Source organism: Gastrolobium bilobum, unplaced genomic scaffold (genome assembly GCF_033153095.1).
Source record: "Gastrolobium bilobum isolate Gb01-03AN ecotype WA unplaced genomic scaffold, APGP_CSIRO_Gbil_v1 utg1266, whole genome shotgun sequence".
Taxonomy (NCBI): domain Eukaryota; kingdom Viridiplantae; phylum Streptophyta; class Magnoliopsida; order Fabales; family Fabaceae; genus Gastrolobium; species Gastrolobium bilobum.
The window spans coordinates 124073-139331 of NW_026898770.1; the positions used below are offsets into that span (position 1 = coordinate 124073).

At 33.5% G+C, this 15259-nt stretch overlaps 1 protein-coding gene across 1 annotated transcript; it reads right to left on the bottom strand.

Annotated features, from left to right (window-relative positions):
• Nucleotides 1–7645: 7645 nt before the first annotated feature.
• Nucleotides 7646–12609, bottom strand: LOC133283952 (mitochondrial carnitine/acylcarnitine carrier-like protein). The gene is made up of 3 exons (XM_061480886.1): nt 12175–12609; nt 8844–9235; nt 7646–8475 (listed from the first exon to the last, which is right to left on the bottom strand). Exons 2-3 carry the CDS (start codon nt 9233–9235, stop codon nt 7974–7976), a joined length of 894 nt encoding a protein of 297 aa, XP_061336870.1. The 5' UTR covers nt 12175–12609; the 3' UTR covers nt 7646–7973.
• Nucleotides 12610–15259: the final 2650 nt, after the last annotated feature.

The following is a 15259-nucleotide window of genomic DNA, read 5'->3' on the forward strand; positions in this document are numbered from 1 at the left end:
TAATTAGCTTTTCCAATTAGAAACTTATAAATTTTATTAAGAATAGGGTAGCATTTTGGTCCATTTGTATGTTTATTGCTGTCAAGTATTTTTTTTTTTTTTTAATTTTTTTTGACCGTTTGATTTTATTTAGCTTAATTTTGATCAGTGGAAGATGAAAGCTTACATTTTGAACTTTAAACTTGTTTATTACAAGTCCATAAATAAGACTAGTTCCACAAAAATCAATTTTTTTGAGCCAACTCGCGAGCCAACCCGCGAGCCAACCCACTGGCATCATTATTTCGAGCTAATCCGCGAGCTTTTTTTGTTCAACCCGCGAGCTTTTTTCCGAGCCAACCCACGAGCTGATTATCGAGCCAACCCGCGAGCCAACCCTAACCCGGCTCGGGTCGGGCTGGGTTGAGTTTTCTGGCTCGTTTATTTTTTCGAGCCAACCCTAACCCGACCCGTTTTTTACGGGTTGAATGTGGGTTGGGCCGGGTCGAGCCGGGTTGACCCGTTTTGCCAACCCTAATAAAAATTATTAAAAACTCATCACTTTGAAACTTGAGCTATTAGATGAGATAGTTGTTTATCATCATGACTAAAAAAAATGTATACACCCAAATGATGGTAGGTCAGTTGGCGCATGAGAGTTGAGCAGGTGGAGGTGAGAACATGTGTTCGATCCTTTCAGTACTATCTTTGGAAGGAGTTTAAAGCATTCATCATAATAAATGATAACCGTTGAGATGAAAATCAACGGTTAGGATTTTGTGTCAAATTTCAAAGTTTGATATATGTGTCAAAGGATCATATCTCATGTTATAAAAAATAAAATTATCTTCTATATATACATAAAAGTGTGTGAAATCCATATTTTCTTTTTCTCTCTTCTCTTCAGATGACCTTACATGAATCTCACTCACTTTTATGCGTGTGTAGAAGATAATTTTATCTGCTATAATATAAGAAATATCAATATATATATATGGTAAAATCATTTCTCCGACTGCTAAATGTCCATCAATAAATCTTACACCATTGATTGATTATTATTTCCCGCTTTTAATGCTTTTAGCCACCTTTGTATAGTTAAGATTCCCCGAATTTATTTGCCGAATGTCAAGTGGCCGGAGAAAAGAAAAATCATATATATATATGAGGCATGATCCTTAACACCAAATCATAACTGTTAATTTCTGTCAATTTGACGGTTATAATTAATTATTAATTCCCAATAAATTAAGACCGTCGGATTTTTAAATTTGACGCCGGTATCAAATGAGCTCTCTCTATATATAATTATATATATATATATATATATATATATCGGGTCACAATCTGACGGTTATAATTTATCGGGTCACACTTATTAATTAATTTTTAATTTTCAATAAATTATAACCGTTAGATTAGAGATTTTTATTTATATATATATATGGGCTTATCATTTCTCAAGCTGCCGGAGATAATTTTATCTCCGGTTACTAAATCATAACCGCAGAAAGATAGATCAATGGTGATAAAGGAAGAGAGAGAAAAATAGAATCATAATCAATCAAAGGTGAATCAATTAATATAAGGAAATTGTTGCGTAATCGGCAAGTGTACCGATCGTTCCAAGTAATAAAAGGGTAAGTAGAGTATCATCTCTACGAGGATTGAGGCACCGAAGTTATTATAACTATTCCTCTCTTGTTGGATTAATAAAAATGGTTTAAGTACAATTGTGGTTTGTGAAATAAATGAGAACAATTCAAGAAATTGTAAATGATTCAAAGGTTCTTAAAGAAATTCAAGAACAATGGAATAAAGGTTGAGTAAATATTTGAGAAAATATTGCGGTAAAGAGACGTCAACACTTTATGATCCCCACCTTGCAACTTGGATTACATTTACGTTTACCTATTCAATTGATCAAACAATTCATCATCTTTTATATGATTAGTTAAACCCTAATTTCTTAGTGACTTTAACCTTATTAACTCTATTAGAATCCTAATCCCTTAGAAATTCCCTTTCAAGTTAAACATTAGAATCAATGAATCTTTAACGTTTGCGGTTCATATAGCCTATCCCTAGTGCATACATGAACAGTTATCTTATCTTTTGTCAGGAATTAGAATTCCAATATCCCTATTGAAAACCCTAATCCTCGCAATCCTAATAGATTGATCGGTTCTAAAAGAATTATGGAATGAAGAACAAAGAAAGATAAATTCAATTTAAATAGATAAGCATAAATTCAACCAAACTACAAGGGGTTCAAATCAAGGGTTGCGACCCTTACCACAATAAATAGAAACTAGCCAGACATATTCATGTCTGACAAAATCAATACAAAAGAAAATAAATTTCAGAACCTAAAGAAGAGAAGGAAGATGAAGATCTCCTGTCTTGATCGTTCGAATCTCTGAAACTCCAAGAAGCTCCCAAGAATTTTTATTCTCTTTACTATCTTCCTTCTCTTTGTCGTCAAAAAGTGCCTTCTCCCTCTGTTTTTTATCCTTTTATTAGGTTTTTGGGAAAACCTCATTTCAATTGCCCTCCAATTGGGCTCCTTTTTGTGTAATTCGCATCAGATTAAAATTAAAAAGTATCGCCCACGCAATTTGCGCCATGCTCCACCCAAATCGCGCGGAGATACATAGCTGAAACCGCAAAATGGCGCGATTTGCGCCACTCACCGCGCGAGTATACAGAAGCAAGTGATCTAAATAGCGCGATTTGCGCAATGCTTCGCGCAAAACACGCTGGCTGGAAAACTTTAACTTCTCTTTTTTTCTTCTTTTTGATGCTTCCTGCTGTCAAAATATAGAATTTGAGTGAGAGAATGATTGAGAAGGAATAATCAGCATTTATAACATTTATAACCATTTTTCAACCATTTACGATAAATTCCTTGCTTCTTTTAGCTTAGAAAGCATCATATGCTGGACGCATATCAGAAATAAATAAACAAAACGACATAATTTTGGGGTGGCCGGAGATAAACTTATCTCAAGTTGTCGGAGAAATGTTTTTTCATATATATATATAGGAAAAAAGTTTATCCTTTTAAATGACACAACTTATATCTTTTCACTCTCACAAAAAGGTAGGACCCACACCTTTATTTTTTTTGTCAACTCTCTTTCCTCCTTTATCTATCTCTTTCTCTCTCTTAAATAACATAACTTTACATCCTTTAAAATGACACACACTTTACCCATATATATGCTATGAACTTGTGTTTAGGTCTTTTATTAGTGGGTGTATCTGATTCCAATTTAACTCGTAACTTTTCAATTGCACTTTCTTTGGCACTGGCTGCTCACGACGATTTGGCTTTGTGTAAATGTGCTTTGGGAGTTATACAGTATAGAAATGCAATACAACTTTAAGGCTTTAAGCTCTATTTCTCCAACAACAACAAAATTTCCGTTTTCTTAAAAGTATTATATATAATATTTTTGGTAGTTCTTAAAGTATTATATTTAAGTCATACAAAATACATGTGATATTATGATATTTTTAAGTAGTAAATTAAATTATTAGTATATAAAATTTATTACTAATTCCATGAAACACCGTTAGTTTTATGGTATGTCAAAAATATATATAAAGATCATTTGATGGCATCCCTCTTCCAATAATTCGACTTAAATAATTAGGAATATTGGTTGTCTGAATCTGAAACCAAATGTGAGTGCTATTACAGTTCAGGATGTCACATGGCCTTCTGTTTCTTAAAAACTGTGATGGTTCATTTCCCAAGCACTCCAAGCTACATGTAGTTGAATCCACCAAATCGAACCTCACATACTTTATTATTATAGAGCAATGAGCCACAAAGTTCAAACCGAACGACATAAATGTCTAATAATGTTCAGGGCAACGCCAAAAGTAGTAAAAGAAATGAATAAATGTTAATAGCATCAGCAGCCTAGAAGTTTTAAATGAGGCCAACTAACAGGATTCATCTTTTTCTTTCCACCTTTGCTTTTCTTTTCATTCTTCTCGGGTCTATTCTTCACTATCTGCTGCTTTGGAGGACAGGAATTTTTCCTTTGATGCTTCACACTCTCTGATTTTTCCTGCACCAATATGTCAAACATAGATTCTCAGATTCTTTCCAATAATATCAAGCATAGAATTCTGTAACCTGCAGGAGCACCATGTAATCCTTTCTTGTGTTTTGTGAATAAAACTATATTTTAAAAGATATGTTGCATAAGATGTTGCAAAGGTAATAATTTAAAACAGAAAGGCTACAATACATATTGCTTATGAAGTTGCCACCAAGTAATGTCCTTGTTTGCATCATAATCTAATTGCATGCTCTTTGGTCTTTACTGCTTAATTTATATAAAGACAACCAAAAAGGAAAAAGGAAAACAGAACATACTAGAGGCTCTCCTCCATTCATGATGTGCATGTTTTGTTTCTTCTATCTGTATGTGCATACATGCTGTTTAGCAAAAAGATGCATAGTATGATGGCTTTTGGCCTAAGCTCCTTGCAAATTTTCATTTTTGTCTAATCTAATTGAAATTTGGTAAATTCTTTAGTGTGAAAGAGACATCGTTCTAAATTTTTTTCTCATACCGAGAGATTACCATTTTATTTTATATCCTTGACATAACAGGACAACATTAAAATCCAGAGTCCAAGACTGCAAGCACTCATTGTAGCATAAGAACTCAAGGGGATATGTGATAGGCGGAATTTTTTGAGATTCCCATAAAAATGATAGTGGTAATGCTATTTATCTATGTTTAGTATGAAGTTTCTGAATTTTTCTCAGAAAATTTAATTTTCTCGGAATTTTATTGTGTACAATTTTCCTTCCAAAATGCTATTCTAGAATTGATACTATCCATTTTTGGGACAAAATTTCGGTAATATTTTAACTTACTAAATAGTTTTTTGGTAACATTTTCGGAAAAGTGACTTTCTCATCATATTTATGAGAATCTTGATTTCGGACATGAAAAAATTTATCCTCTACCAAACGTCCTTTAAATAAATAAATATATGAAATATAGTTTGACTAGTGGGTGGTGACAGTATAACAAAAAACAAAAAAACAAAAACAAAAATACATTGGTTTATTGAAGGTATATAATGAATTTTTTTTCCCCTTGCCTGCAATTCAAGTGCCTCAATATGGTTCTGAGGCATTCCTTTCTCTTCATGATGTGGGAGATTATTGAAGGTTGGAAAAGAGTAACATATTTCTCCCTTGGACCCCTGGCTGGATGAAGATTCCCCAGAAGCTTGCGTCGAAGCACGGGACAAAGGGAAAGAGCTACCACTTGAATCTATCTCTACGCAGAGCTATAGGAACAACCAAGTCAATATATATTGTTGCATTAGCTTCCATGGTAGATAAAACATTATGATCACAGAATAATGAAATTCATGCAATACATTGTATGAATATATCTAATGTAACAATGTTTTTCCAAAAAACAGTGATTTTCACCAAATTAACAAAGTAGGTGCGAGTGTGACCATGTAATGTAACCATAAAATAATAGTTGGTTAGTAATTGATGGGTGTGACGGAGTCATTTCCTTAGACATATTGGAACTACATGTATATGAGATGTTTTAGCGGTTTAAGCAGTGTTTTCCTGAGCTACTTGCATTGATTCCCTTAAAAAATGATCAACTTTTTTGCAAGTTTACGGAAAATGATTAGCATTATTGAGTAAAAAACAATGGATTTAATTTTTTAACCTGAAAAAGTCTCTGTTCAAGAGAGGCCACTCGATCCATCATTGTTCCTTTAAAGTAAGCCTCTTTCATGGACAAATCCGAAGATTGTTTGTCAGCAGAAACATTGCTACCACGTTGTTTTCGTTCTAAATATTTCATCTGTCACGACAACCACAAATATACATAAAGAAAAAAAAATGATATATACATGTGTACAAGTATAAATCTTTGGAAAGATAAGAAAGATATGTGATAGAATTGATTGCATAATGGCAAGTAAGAAAGAGCTTGGAAGAGTGAAAAGCTCACAATGAACTCCAAATGATCCAACCTAGCAATGAGAGGGATGGAGGAGTCATGAGAGGGTAGTTTGGGGTCATCCATTGGCCAATTTGGGATTGTTTGTGTTTTGTTAAAATGACATGTTATATATATATATATATATATATATATATATATGGGGCAAATTCTTTTTACATTAGTGTAAGACTAACAAGTCTTATATCACATTTCAATTGTTGATAGACGGAAATTATCGGTTGATATTTGTAATGTAATTAATGATTAACTAATTTTAATTCGTATGACTTCCTAAATTATAACCGTTGAATGTACGGAAACCAACGATTGAGATATAGTGTAAGACTTATTAGTCTTACACTTGTATATATATACAGGATAAGATCTTTTGATCGGTGTTGAATTTTGAAATTTAACATCATATCATAATCTTTAATTTCCGCCGATCAACGGTGATTATTTATTGAGAATCAAATATATTAATTCCCAATAAATGACGACGGTTGATTGTGAAAAATTAAAGATTATAATATAATGTTAAATTTCAAAATATATATAAATATATACGTGTGTGTGTTTCATCACTTACCAAAGAAATAATAACAAACAAGAGAAGAAAATCAATAGAGCTTTCAACTGCGACAGTTACTCGTTCCCTCGCTTTCCTTGGAGCGAGATTTTTTGAGCGCACTCACTGGTCAAACGTTAGTTTGTTATGCTACGTGGCAGTGACAATTTCTTTCAGTTCGTTTCTTCCCCCGCTATATTTATTATAGTTCATTGAGATGGATAGGATAAGATAGGAACGGGAGAGGCAGGATGTAAACAATGAAAAACGTTACTCCCTTAAGTTTTATTCTCTTTGTTTTGCCTGAAATTCAGATATAATTAAATTTTCTGTATAAAATATCTTATTTAAATTTCATAATAATTACACTTAGCTTGTTTTATATGTTACAGAAATAGTTAACAAATAATCTATATAACTCGATCATTTTCTGTAGAATATTTACATATGATACGTCGCGTTTCTTGCATAAATTAGTCCCACACTCAAGAGTGTGATCTTACCAAAAGGATATTTTTGAACATTGAACTTCTGTTCTGACTTTGGGTTTGATTCAACCACAATTCTCAAACCTATTTATAATCCAAGCACAAATATACACCTTTTCCTCGCTGTGATTAGTCTTTCGAATTGAAGCTGCCAAAATAGCATTATGAAAAAAACATTTCTCATTCACATCCCACGAAAAGGTAGAGTAATCTAATTGATCAGAGTTCACATTTTTTTTTTTCCCATAAAATTTGTAATGTATATTTATGCAAGTATAGGGATAATCAACTCCATGGAATCTAAAAACAAGTGCCTGACACCATTTCATTGACATTGAAATGGTAAGAGTCGATCTGCCTTTCCACAACCATGAAACTGTAAACAAATATGGCCATCAACTTCAGAATTCAGAACCAATCTTTGTATCTTGGAAACTTCTTTTCAATGTTCAAACTTGGAAGTTATGCTAGTTAAGATACAGTGTCTGATCTGGTTCTTGTAAGTGCAAATGATTCCATCCAAATATTGTGCATTAATAATATTTCAAGCATGAGGGAAAAACACAACTGTGATATAAAACGCTGCATCCATTAGCACTGGTGAAAAAATGAATCCCAGAAGCAATAACACAAGATAAGCCTTTGTGGCCATATTGCAATGCATGACATAAAATTGTTGGATTTTATGAATATAATGTTACATGACACTTTTTGTGTCATGTCATAGACACAAAAACATTGTGGGTCCCACTGCATAGAAAAAGAGGAAAAAATATATTAAAATGGGTCCCACACCTTTTTGAGTGTGTACGAAAAAAGAAGTGTCATGTAACATGACACTTCTTTTTCCCAAAAATGTTATTGGAATATATAAAGAAAAAAAGAAGGGCACTCAATGGTACCCCCTATCAAGCGTGCTGTATGAATGAGTCATCCCAGAGCTGATTTTGTCATTTCATATGCCAAGAAGCATGCTGCATTTGCAGGTACACTTCGGGCCATTGCAGGACCAAAACCTTTATAAAGGCCTTTAAATCCCTCAGAAGCTTGAATCTTTCTAAAAGCATCAATTGATCCAGAAAACTTTGGATTTTTGTAATCATCCACTTGAATCACACTCTTAACAACATCAGTTGGGTAAACCATGAACCAGAAGGAAGCTCCAGCCAAGCCTCCAGCAATGATTTGAGAACCTCTACCTAGTCCAGAAGTATCAGGGCCTCCTGCAAGTAACTGTTTTGTAGCTTCGTACACACCAAACATTGCAGCATTTCCAGGTACTTCACGTGCCATGGTGGGAACCAAGCCCTTGAAAAGACCTTTTATGCCCCCTTCTGACCTGAGAACATGCCTGGCCACATCCATGGGTCCCCCATAATTCACTCCCATTGCAGCTGTTCCAGAACCAGCTAGTGCACTTTGTGCTTGCAACCTGATATTCACCATATAGTTAGTGGTTAGAAGATCAATACATATTTTGAGTACTTCTGTTTAAATAATAATGTGAAAAGTAAATTCAGGAAAAGGTAATCAAGACACACAACTCGATTCATTCAGCTTATTCTCATGACTATCTGATTTCATGTCAACCTTGAGAGACAAGATCAAAAATGCAAAAAATAAGCACTTCAAAAAGAGATACTTCATAGAAAACAAGAGAAAAAAAAACGTAATACTTAAAATAATTATAAAGTTCTAGCTAGAAAGACAACATCACAATTGATGTAGAAGTTGATAGAAAAAAAACACTGAAAATGTGACTAAATCATGACAATTAAAGCACCATCAGTGACCTCTGACCTGCACTTGACCAATTCAGTGGGGCAAGCTAGAAAAGAAACAGCAAGTCCAGCTCCAGCTCCACAAAGAACCTGCTGATTTATTGTGAGCGAAGCACCAGGATGGGACCTCAATAATGTCTCCAATTTCCCCCTAATTGAAAAGAGGACAGCATTGAAGGCAGCTACTGTAGCAAGTGGGGCTCCCATACCTTTGTATAAACCCCTTGGACCTTCAGCTGCTATTGTCTGCTTGACAGCATCAATTGCACCAGAATATTTGAGAGGCTGGCCAGGGAGTGGTGTAGGCTGGCTTTGGAGCTTGACCTTGATAGTGTCAAATGGGTGTCCAACTATCAATTGTGCTGCCCCTCCAACAGTCCCAGCTGTAAGGTCCTTAGCAACATCTCCCATCTAAAAAATCAAATTCAAACAAGGGGAAATAATAGAGGATTAAAGACAAAGTAACTTGAAAATACAAAGTAAAATTAACATAATAAATGTATGATCCTTGATAAAAGAGCCCATTTAAACAACATAGAAATACTAAAAAACTAGGGTTTAAGCTTTATCTTTGCAGCATAGCAAACAGGATTGTTAGTGTTTCCAAAACACAAACCCTTGGTGTCTTTGTTTCTTATTAAATTTGCTGTGTCCCCATACAAATGTGCAGGAAGTTCAAGGCATATGATTTTTTTCAGGGTAAAATTAGAGCAAAGAGGAAAGCTAAACTTCATAGAGTAAATTATTTGAATTTTTAATTAATCATTTCAGGAGGGGCATACCATTTCAAACTCCAAAAACAGGCACAGCATACCTATACAATTACAGTCAAAAGATACAGCTTCAAAGAGTAATGACAAAACAAGTCCTTTTCTTTATTTCCTTTATTGTTTTGGAAAACACTTCTGAGAGATAGCAATTAATTGCATAAAAATGAAATAAGAATACATATAAAGTGTTTTCTAATTTTCAAAGGTGATAACATTAATTTCTCACTGCTGCAGGTATAAAGCACTATCACAAGCCTAAGAAATTATCCTTCAGGCAATAGAGATACCAAATTGACCCAGCCAGTCCTGTAACCAGCACAGGGGTCATCCAGAGGGTTTGACAATATCACCATTCATGCATACAACTCATACACTTACAGGCTAAAAGAGGTGAACAACTTTCTGATTGGTGATCAAATCTCTGTTTAGCAATAAGAGCTTAAAGAAGGATAAGATTGAGTTTTACAACTTTAACTTTACAAACCTAACATGAGCATAATACGGATAATTGGTATTGTTCTCTAATTAGCTCAGAACTTCTCTGCATTATTTTGTTTTTCAATCCTAAATCTAAACAACTTCTTGTAACAGTTGACATTTTTTGGCAAGGTCAAATTGGAAAGAAAGGAAGGGAAAATGCTGTAGGTATGAAGACCAAAGCTTAGACTGAATACTTGCATTACTCTTCCTTTAATTCCATTTCCTTTCTATCAAACAATGCATGAGAAACAGTAAAGGAGAGGAAATGTTGAAACCTAATTTCATGTTTGAGGTCTCTGATACCACTAGTGGGAAAAAGAGCACGTCTTTATGTTGCGGAAGCAAAGTAAAAACAAGATGACACATAATAATTTTTAACAAGGAAAACCTCTCCTAATGCAGAGGATTAAAAGTTGAGGGATCTAATCCAGAAAATCTTCCACTATAAGAATAGTAGGATTATAGCAGTTCTTCCCTAGTGACGTCACGGGAAGGTTACCCAATTTTTTCACCCTAAGAAGGATGGAACGTTTTTTTCCCTGATAGAGGTACACACTCAAACTTCTCTAACAGAGGGATACACAAAAGTCGTCACCCTCTCATAGGATGGAAAACAAAGGCTTATCTCTCACAAGGAGGTATACTCTCTCAGCCTCATGGAAGATTGCCCTGCCTCTAATTCAGGGAGGATTTCTTCACCTGAACTTGTTGATCCCATCTCTTCCCCTATTTATAGATAGCTAGGAGGGGTATCTTCAATGCTCTAGATTCTTCTCCATTTAATGTGTAAGATTTCAATACAACTTTTAATTCATCCATGAGATGAAATCTTTTCAATTTTCCATGCATTGGAACTTGAGAAGACACTAACCCAATGATGTATCTAATTAAGGAGAACTAAGTCTAACAAAACCTTCAAAAGTGTAACATCAGAAAGCATAAACAGTGATAGAGTAGATTCTGCACAAGCCACATGCTTTGCATTTGAAAAGGACTGCAGCTAATGTGAAATGCAAAACAAAATATTATGGTCTTGTCAAATTATGTACATCTCGTTGACCAATGGTGTGAGTTATTTCTTCAAAGAACCATTACCACATAACAAATACTTTGTAAGAGTGATTTGAGAATTGAGATATCCCATGAAAAAATATATGTTCATATTCGCGCAACACAGGTATTTATCATTCCTTCTCAGTTCTCAATGATATGCATGGAAATCACATGCAACGACTCGTAAGCTACAGAAAATCAATTTATGTTCATGCATCATTCTATCAAGCAGGTATATTTATAAGTTTGTCAAGAACTCTCATCTTCGTTAATAAAAAGGAATTAGCATAAGCGATGTCATCCAAATTTGATATAAAATAAATTAAGAGGGATTTGGTGAGACACGGAAAAACACATACTAGAATCATTTGAAACAATTGTTCTTTTTTTCTGTCAGCCTTATTTAAACCCGTATATGACATGCAAATCCCTTTAGCACATCCACTATATACTTGACGCCCATGGCATGGTCCATTAACTGTTTAAGAGGATACACAGATATGTACAAACAGGGAAGGGGGAAAAAGAACAACAAAAAAAAGAATTTGAAAGTTCACTACAGTAATTTCTGGTTCAGATTATCACAGGCGAAATAAAGTGATATTCCATCTTCCACTCTTTTTGCTTCATAGAGTAGAGAAATAACCCAAGATAGCTTAAATTCACTTCCTCAAGCAAAGCAAAAATTCTTACAAACTTGAAATCAATACCCCCTTTATAAGATACACATCTAGAGAAACAATTCAACAACCAAAAAAAAAAAGGTCCGGACTTGAAGTTTTGCTCATTAAACGAAGCACCCATAAATTCACAGACATAACACAAGACAAATTCCTGAAAATAACAAGTGCAACATAAGAGTGGCACTAACCAATGGAACAATCAAGTTAGGTCCAAAATTAGATTCATAAAAAAAAAAAAAAAAACGCGCTATTCTACAACCAAACATTTGAATCTAGAATACATATACATTACAAGGAATCCGATCAATAATTAAACGTACAATCACCCTAAAAAAGGAGCTTTTGAACAAAGCTAGAATCTTACCGTGCTTTAGCTCGGTCCCAAAGAATCAGATGAAAAACCGAACAAGAAAAAAGGAATCAAAATTCAACAGAGCAACACTTTTGTCAGATACCTATAGGAACATGAGAGTGAAACAAAATAAAACAAAAAGAGTATGGTATCTAAAATGGAACGATGAAGCATGGAATAATGGCTGCCCAGTTGCTTTTGATTGAAATGCTTCAAAAGAAGGGGTGTTAGGTGAATCTGTTAGAAGGGTTTCTGAAGGTGATGATGGATAATCCAAATCCAAGCACACGAAAAGAGTAACAGAATCTTAGTATTTACAGAACCACAAGAAAGTTTTGTGTAAGACCAAAATTCAGAGTTGACAATGCCAGGAAGGGGAGATGTGCGACCTAACGCGCACACAAAAACAGAGGTTCAAATGCAAACAGAGGATTCGTCAGAAAGCCTCTCTCTCTCTCTCTCTCTTGCGTCAGCCAATGATAGTTAATTTATAAACTTATAAGGGACACTGGACATACACTGTTTGGTTTGGTGAGTTTGATAGTATATATATTGAGAAATGTTTTTCTCTAAGCTACGTAAATTTTTTTTATCTTCACGTATACATCGCAATTCAAGCCAGCATTTTTTTTCTTTTTTATTTTCTTTTAACCGTGGAACCCATCCAATTATGTCTCTACATGAGATAATACTATCTCATGTAGCATGAGAAAAGCATTGCCCATATATATTATATGTTATATGATAATTTTAAATATTTGGTGTGACCACCATATAGTATAAATTTATACAGTAAAATTTTTTATATATCAAAATGACTTATAACTTAATCAAACCTAAAAGAATGAGATTAGACCTGATAAGGAGTTGATTTATTAATATTACTTATAAGGACAATTTCCAAGAACTAATATATCATTTTAATATTAATATATTAAAAAAAAATTAATATATTAATTTTTAAAGGGTCGGGATCATTTTACACCAGTGTAACTTACACTCTCAATCTTATCCGTTGATTCCATTTATATCTAACGGCTCAAATTTCTTAGTATTGTGAGTCATTGGATACAAGTGGATCAACGATCAAGATTGAGTGTAAGACTTCTAACTCTTACACCGGTGTAAGAATATCCTACCCCAATTTTTAAAATATTGGAGGATATTATCTTATACAATACCAAATGCAGGATAGTGTTAAAATTTAATCAGGTCTTATATTATCAGATTTTATACCATCAGATCTTATATTATCAGATTTTATACTATCAGATCTTATATTATCAGATTTTATAATATCAGATCTTATCATCTACAATACACCGGCAAGAGAAGGGACACTTCATTTTTATTATTATTATTATTATGTGACCAACCATTGGATGCATCCGTCACAACGCACGTTCGAATGTAACTTGTACGAAATTGAGTCCTAATTCGACGTACTAAGGAGTGTTGTGTAGCAATCACAGTGCCAGCTAAGCTTACCAACCTCAATCCTAGGCGAATGTCATTTTCATTTCTATTCAAGAACCGGTCCTTTTTTTTTTCTTCTGTTTTTTGTTTTGTTTTGAATTCATTTGGAGAGATGAAATCCCATATATTCAGCAAATTTGTTCTTTTGCATTAAATGTTGTATAAATGGTTACAAATAAAAAGTCGTATCTTTTCTTTTCGTTTCGAACAATCTTATGCATTAAATGTTGTATAAATGATTACGAATAAAAAGTTGTGTATTTTTATTTCAAACAGTCGCATCTCTTCTTTTATTAATTGTCGCGTCTCTTTGTTTGTAAATAGTGACGTCTCTTCGTTTACGAATAGTCACATCTTTTCGTTTCCGAATATTAATATCTCTTCGTCTTGTGACCGGTCATCTCTTATAAATAGTGATTTGCAAATTCAAATAACTAGTTTTTTAACTCCTTATTAAAATTTTGCCAAAATTAATTCTCACATATTATCTTTGTCTGTAATTGACCAAACATTTGTTGTGTCCGTTGGTGTTATTTCTTCTAGTTATGCCTTCGTCGAAACAATATGTTATCAAAAAAAACATGTTCTATCTTGGGAATCTGAGAGGCATTTGTCTATAAACCTTAAGTTCCATTAAGGGGGCGTTTGGTACAGGAGAAATTTTTATTTGTTCGGGAATCTCAATTTTCAAAAATATGATTTTTACATTCAGTTTACCATAATATCCGAAAATTTAAAATTTAGAAAAATTCAGTTTCCCGGGAATCCGGCCAAATACCGTGTACCGGCAAAATTGTTGTAAAGACTTAGTATCTAATACTGGATTCGGGTTTAATTTTCTGCAATTTTTATGCCTTACATATTACACTATGATTTATGTAATTGTATGCAATTTTGTGTATTTTATTGATATTACCATAATTAACCACACGGATTTTTATACTACCACCAATAACATTAAGGGGGTGCTTGATAAGAGGTTTCTTTTAGGATGGCCGTGAAAGTTGAGATGAATTTTTTAGTTGACTATGTTTGGTAGAAGATTTTAAAAAAAAAAATCTCATCATTCAGATTTGCATAGCAATCTCAGTTTGTGTGTAAAATTGAAATTTTTTTTCATTTCTAAATACCACCATCAAACCAAAAAGTAGAAAAAAAAAAAGCAATGGACATAAATATCCCTTCTCAAAAAAATATGTCAAAAGAAAGCTGGAGAGAGAGAGTCTTCTTTGTATTTAGTTAAGGATTAGTTTGGTAATGTCATCCCATTTTCTCATCAATATTTCACTTTCAACCAAACATAAACTCAGAAAATTTAATCCAATTTTTTCATTAATATTTTGACCTACCAAACAATTTTTTTTTAACTTTCCTACTAAACTCACTTTCTCATCATATTCCTAATAATTGTATTACCCTGGTAAAAAAAAAATTCTCCTCTATTAAACGCCTCCTAAAATTCATATTTCGGTTTTGTATAAACAAATCAAGGAAAATATTATTCTCATTTTAAATGAGATAGTTATCTCATTTTCTCTCACTTCAAAAATCGCACCCCTCTTTTTTTCTTTTTCTTTTTTGCTTTTTAATAGTGGATCTCACTTGGATTCTCTCTATAGCA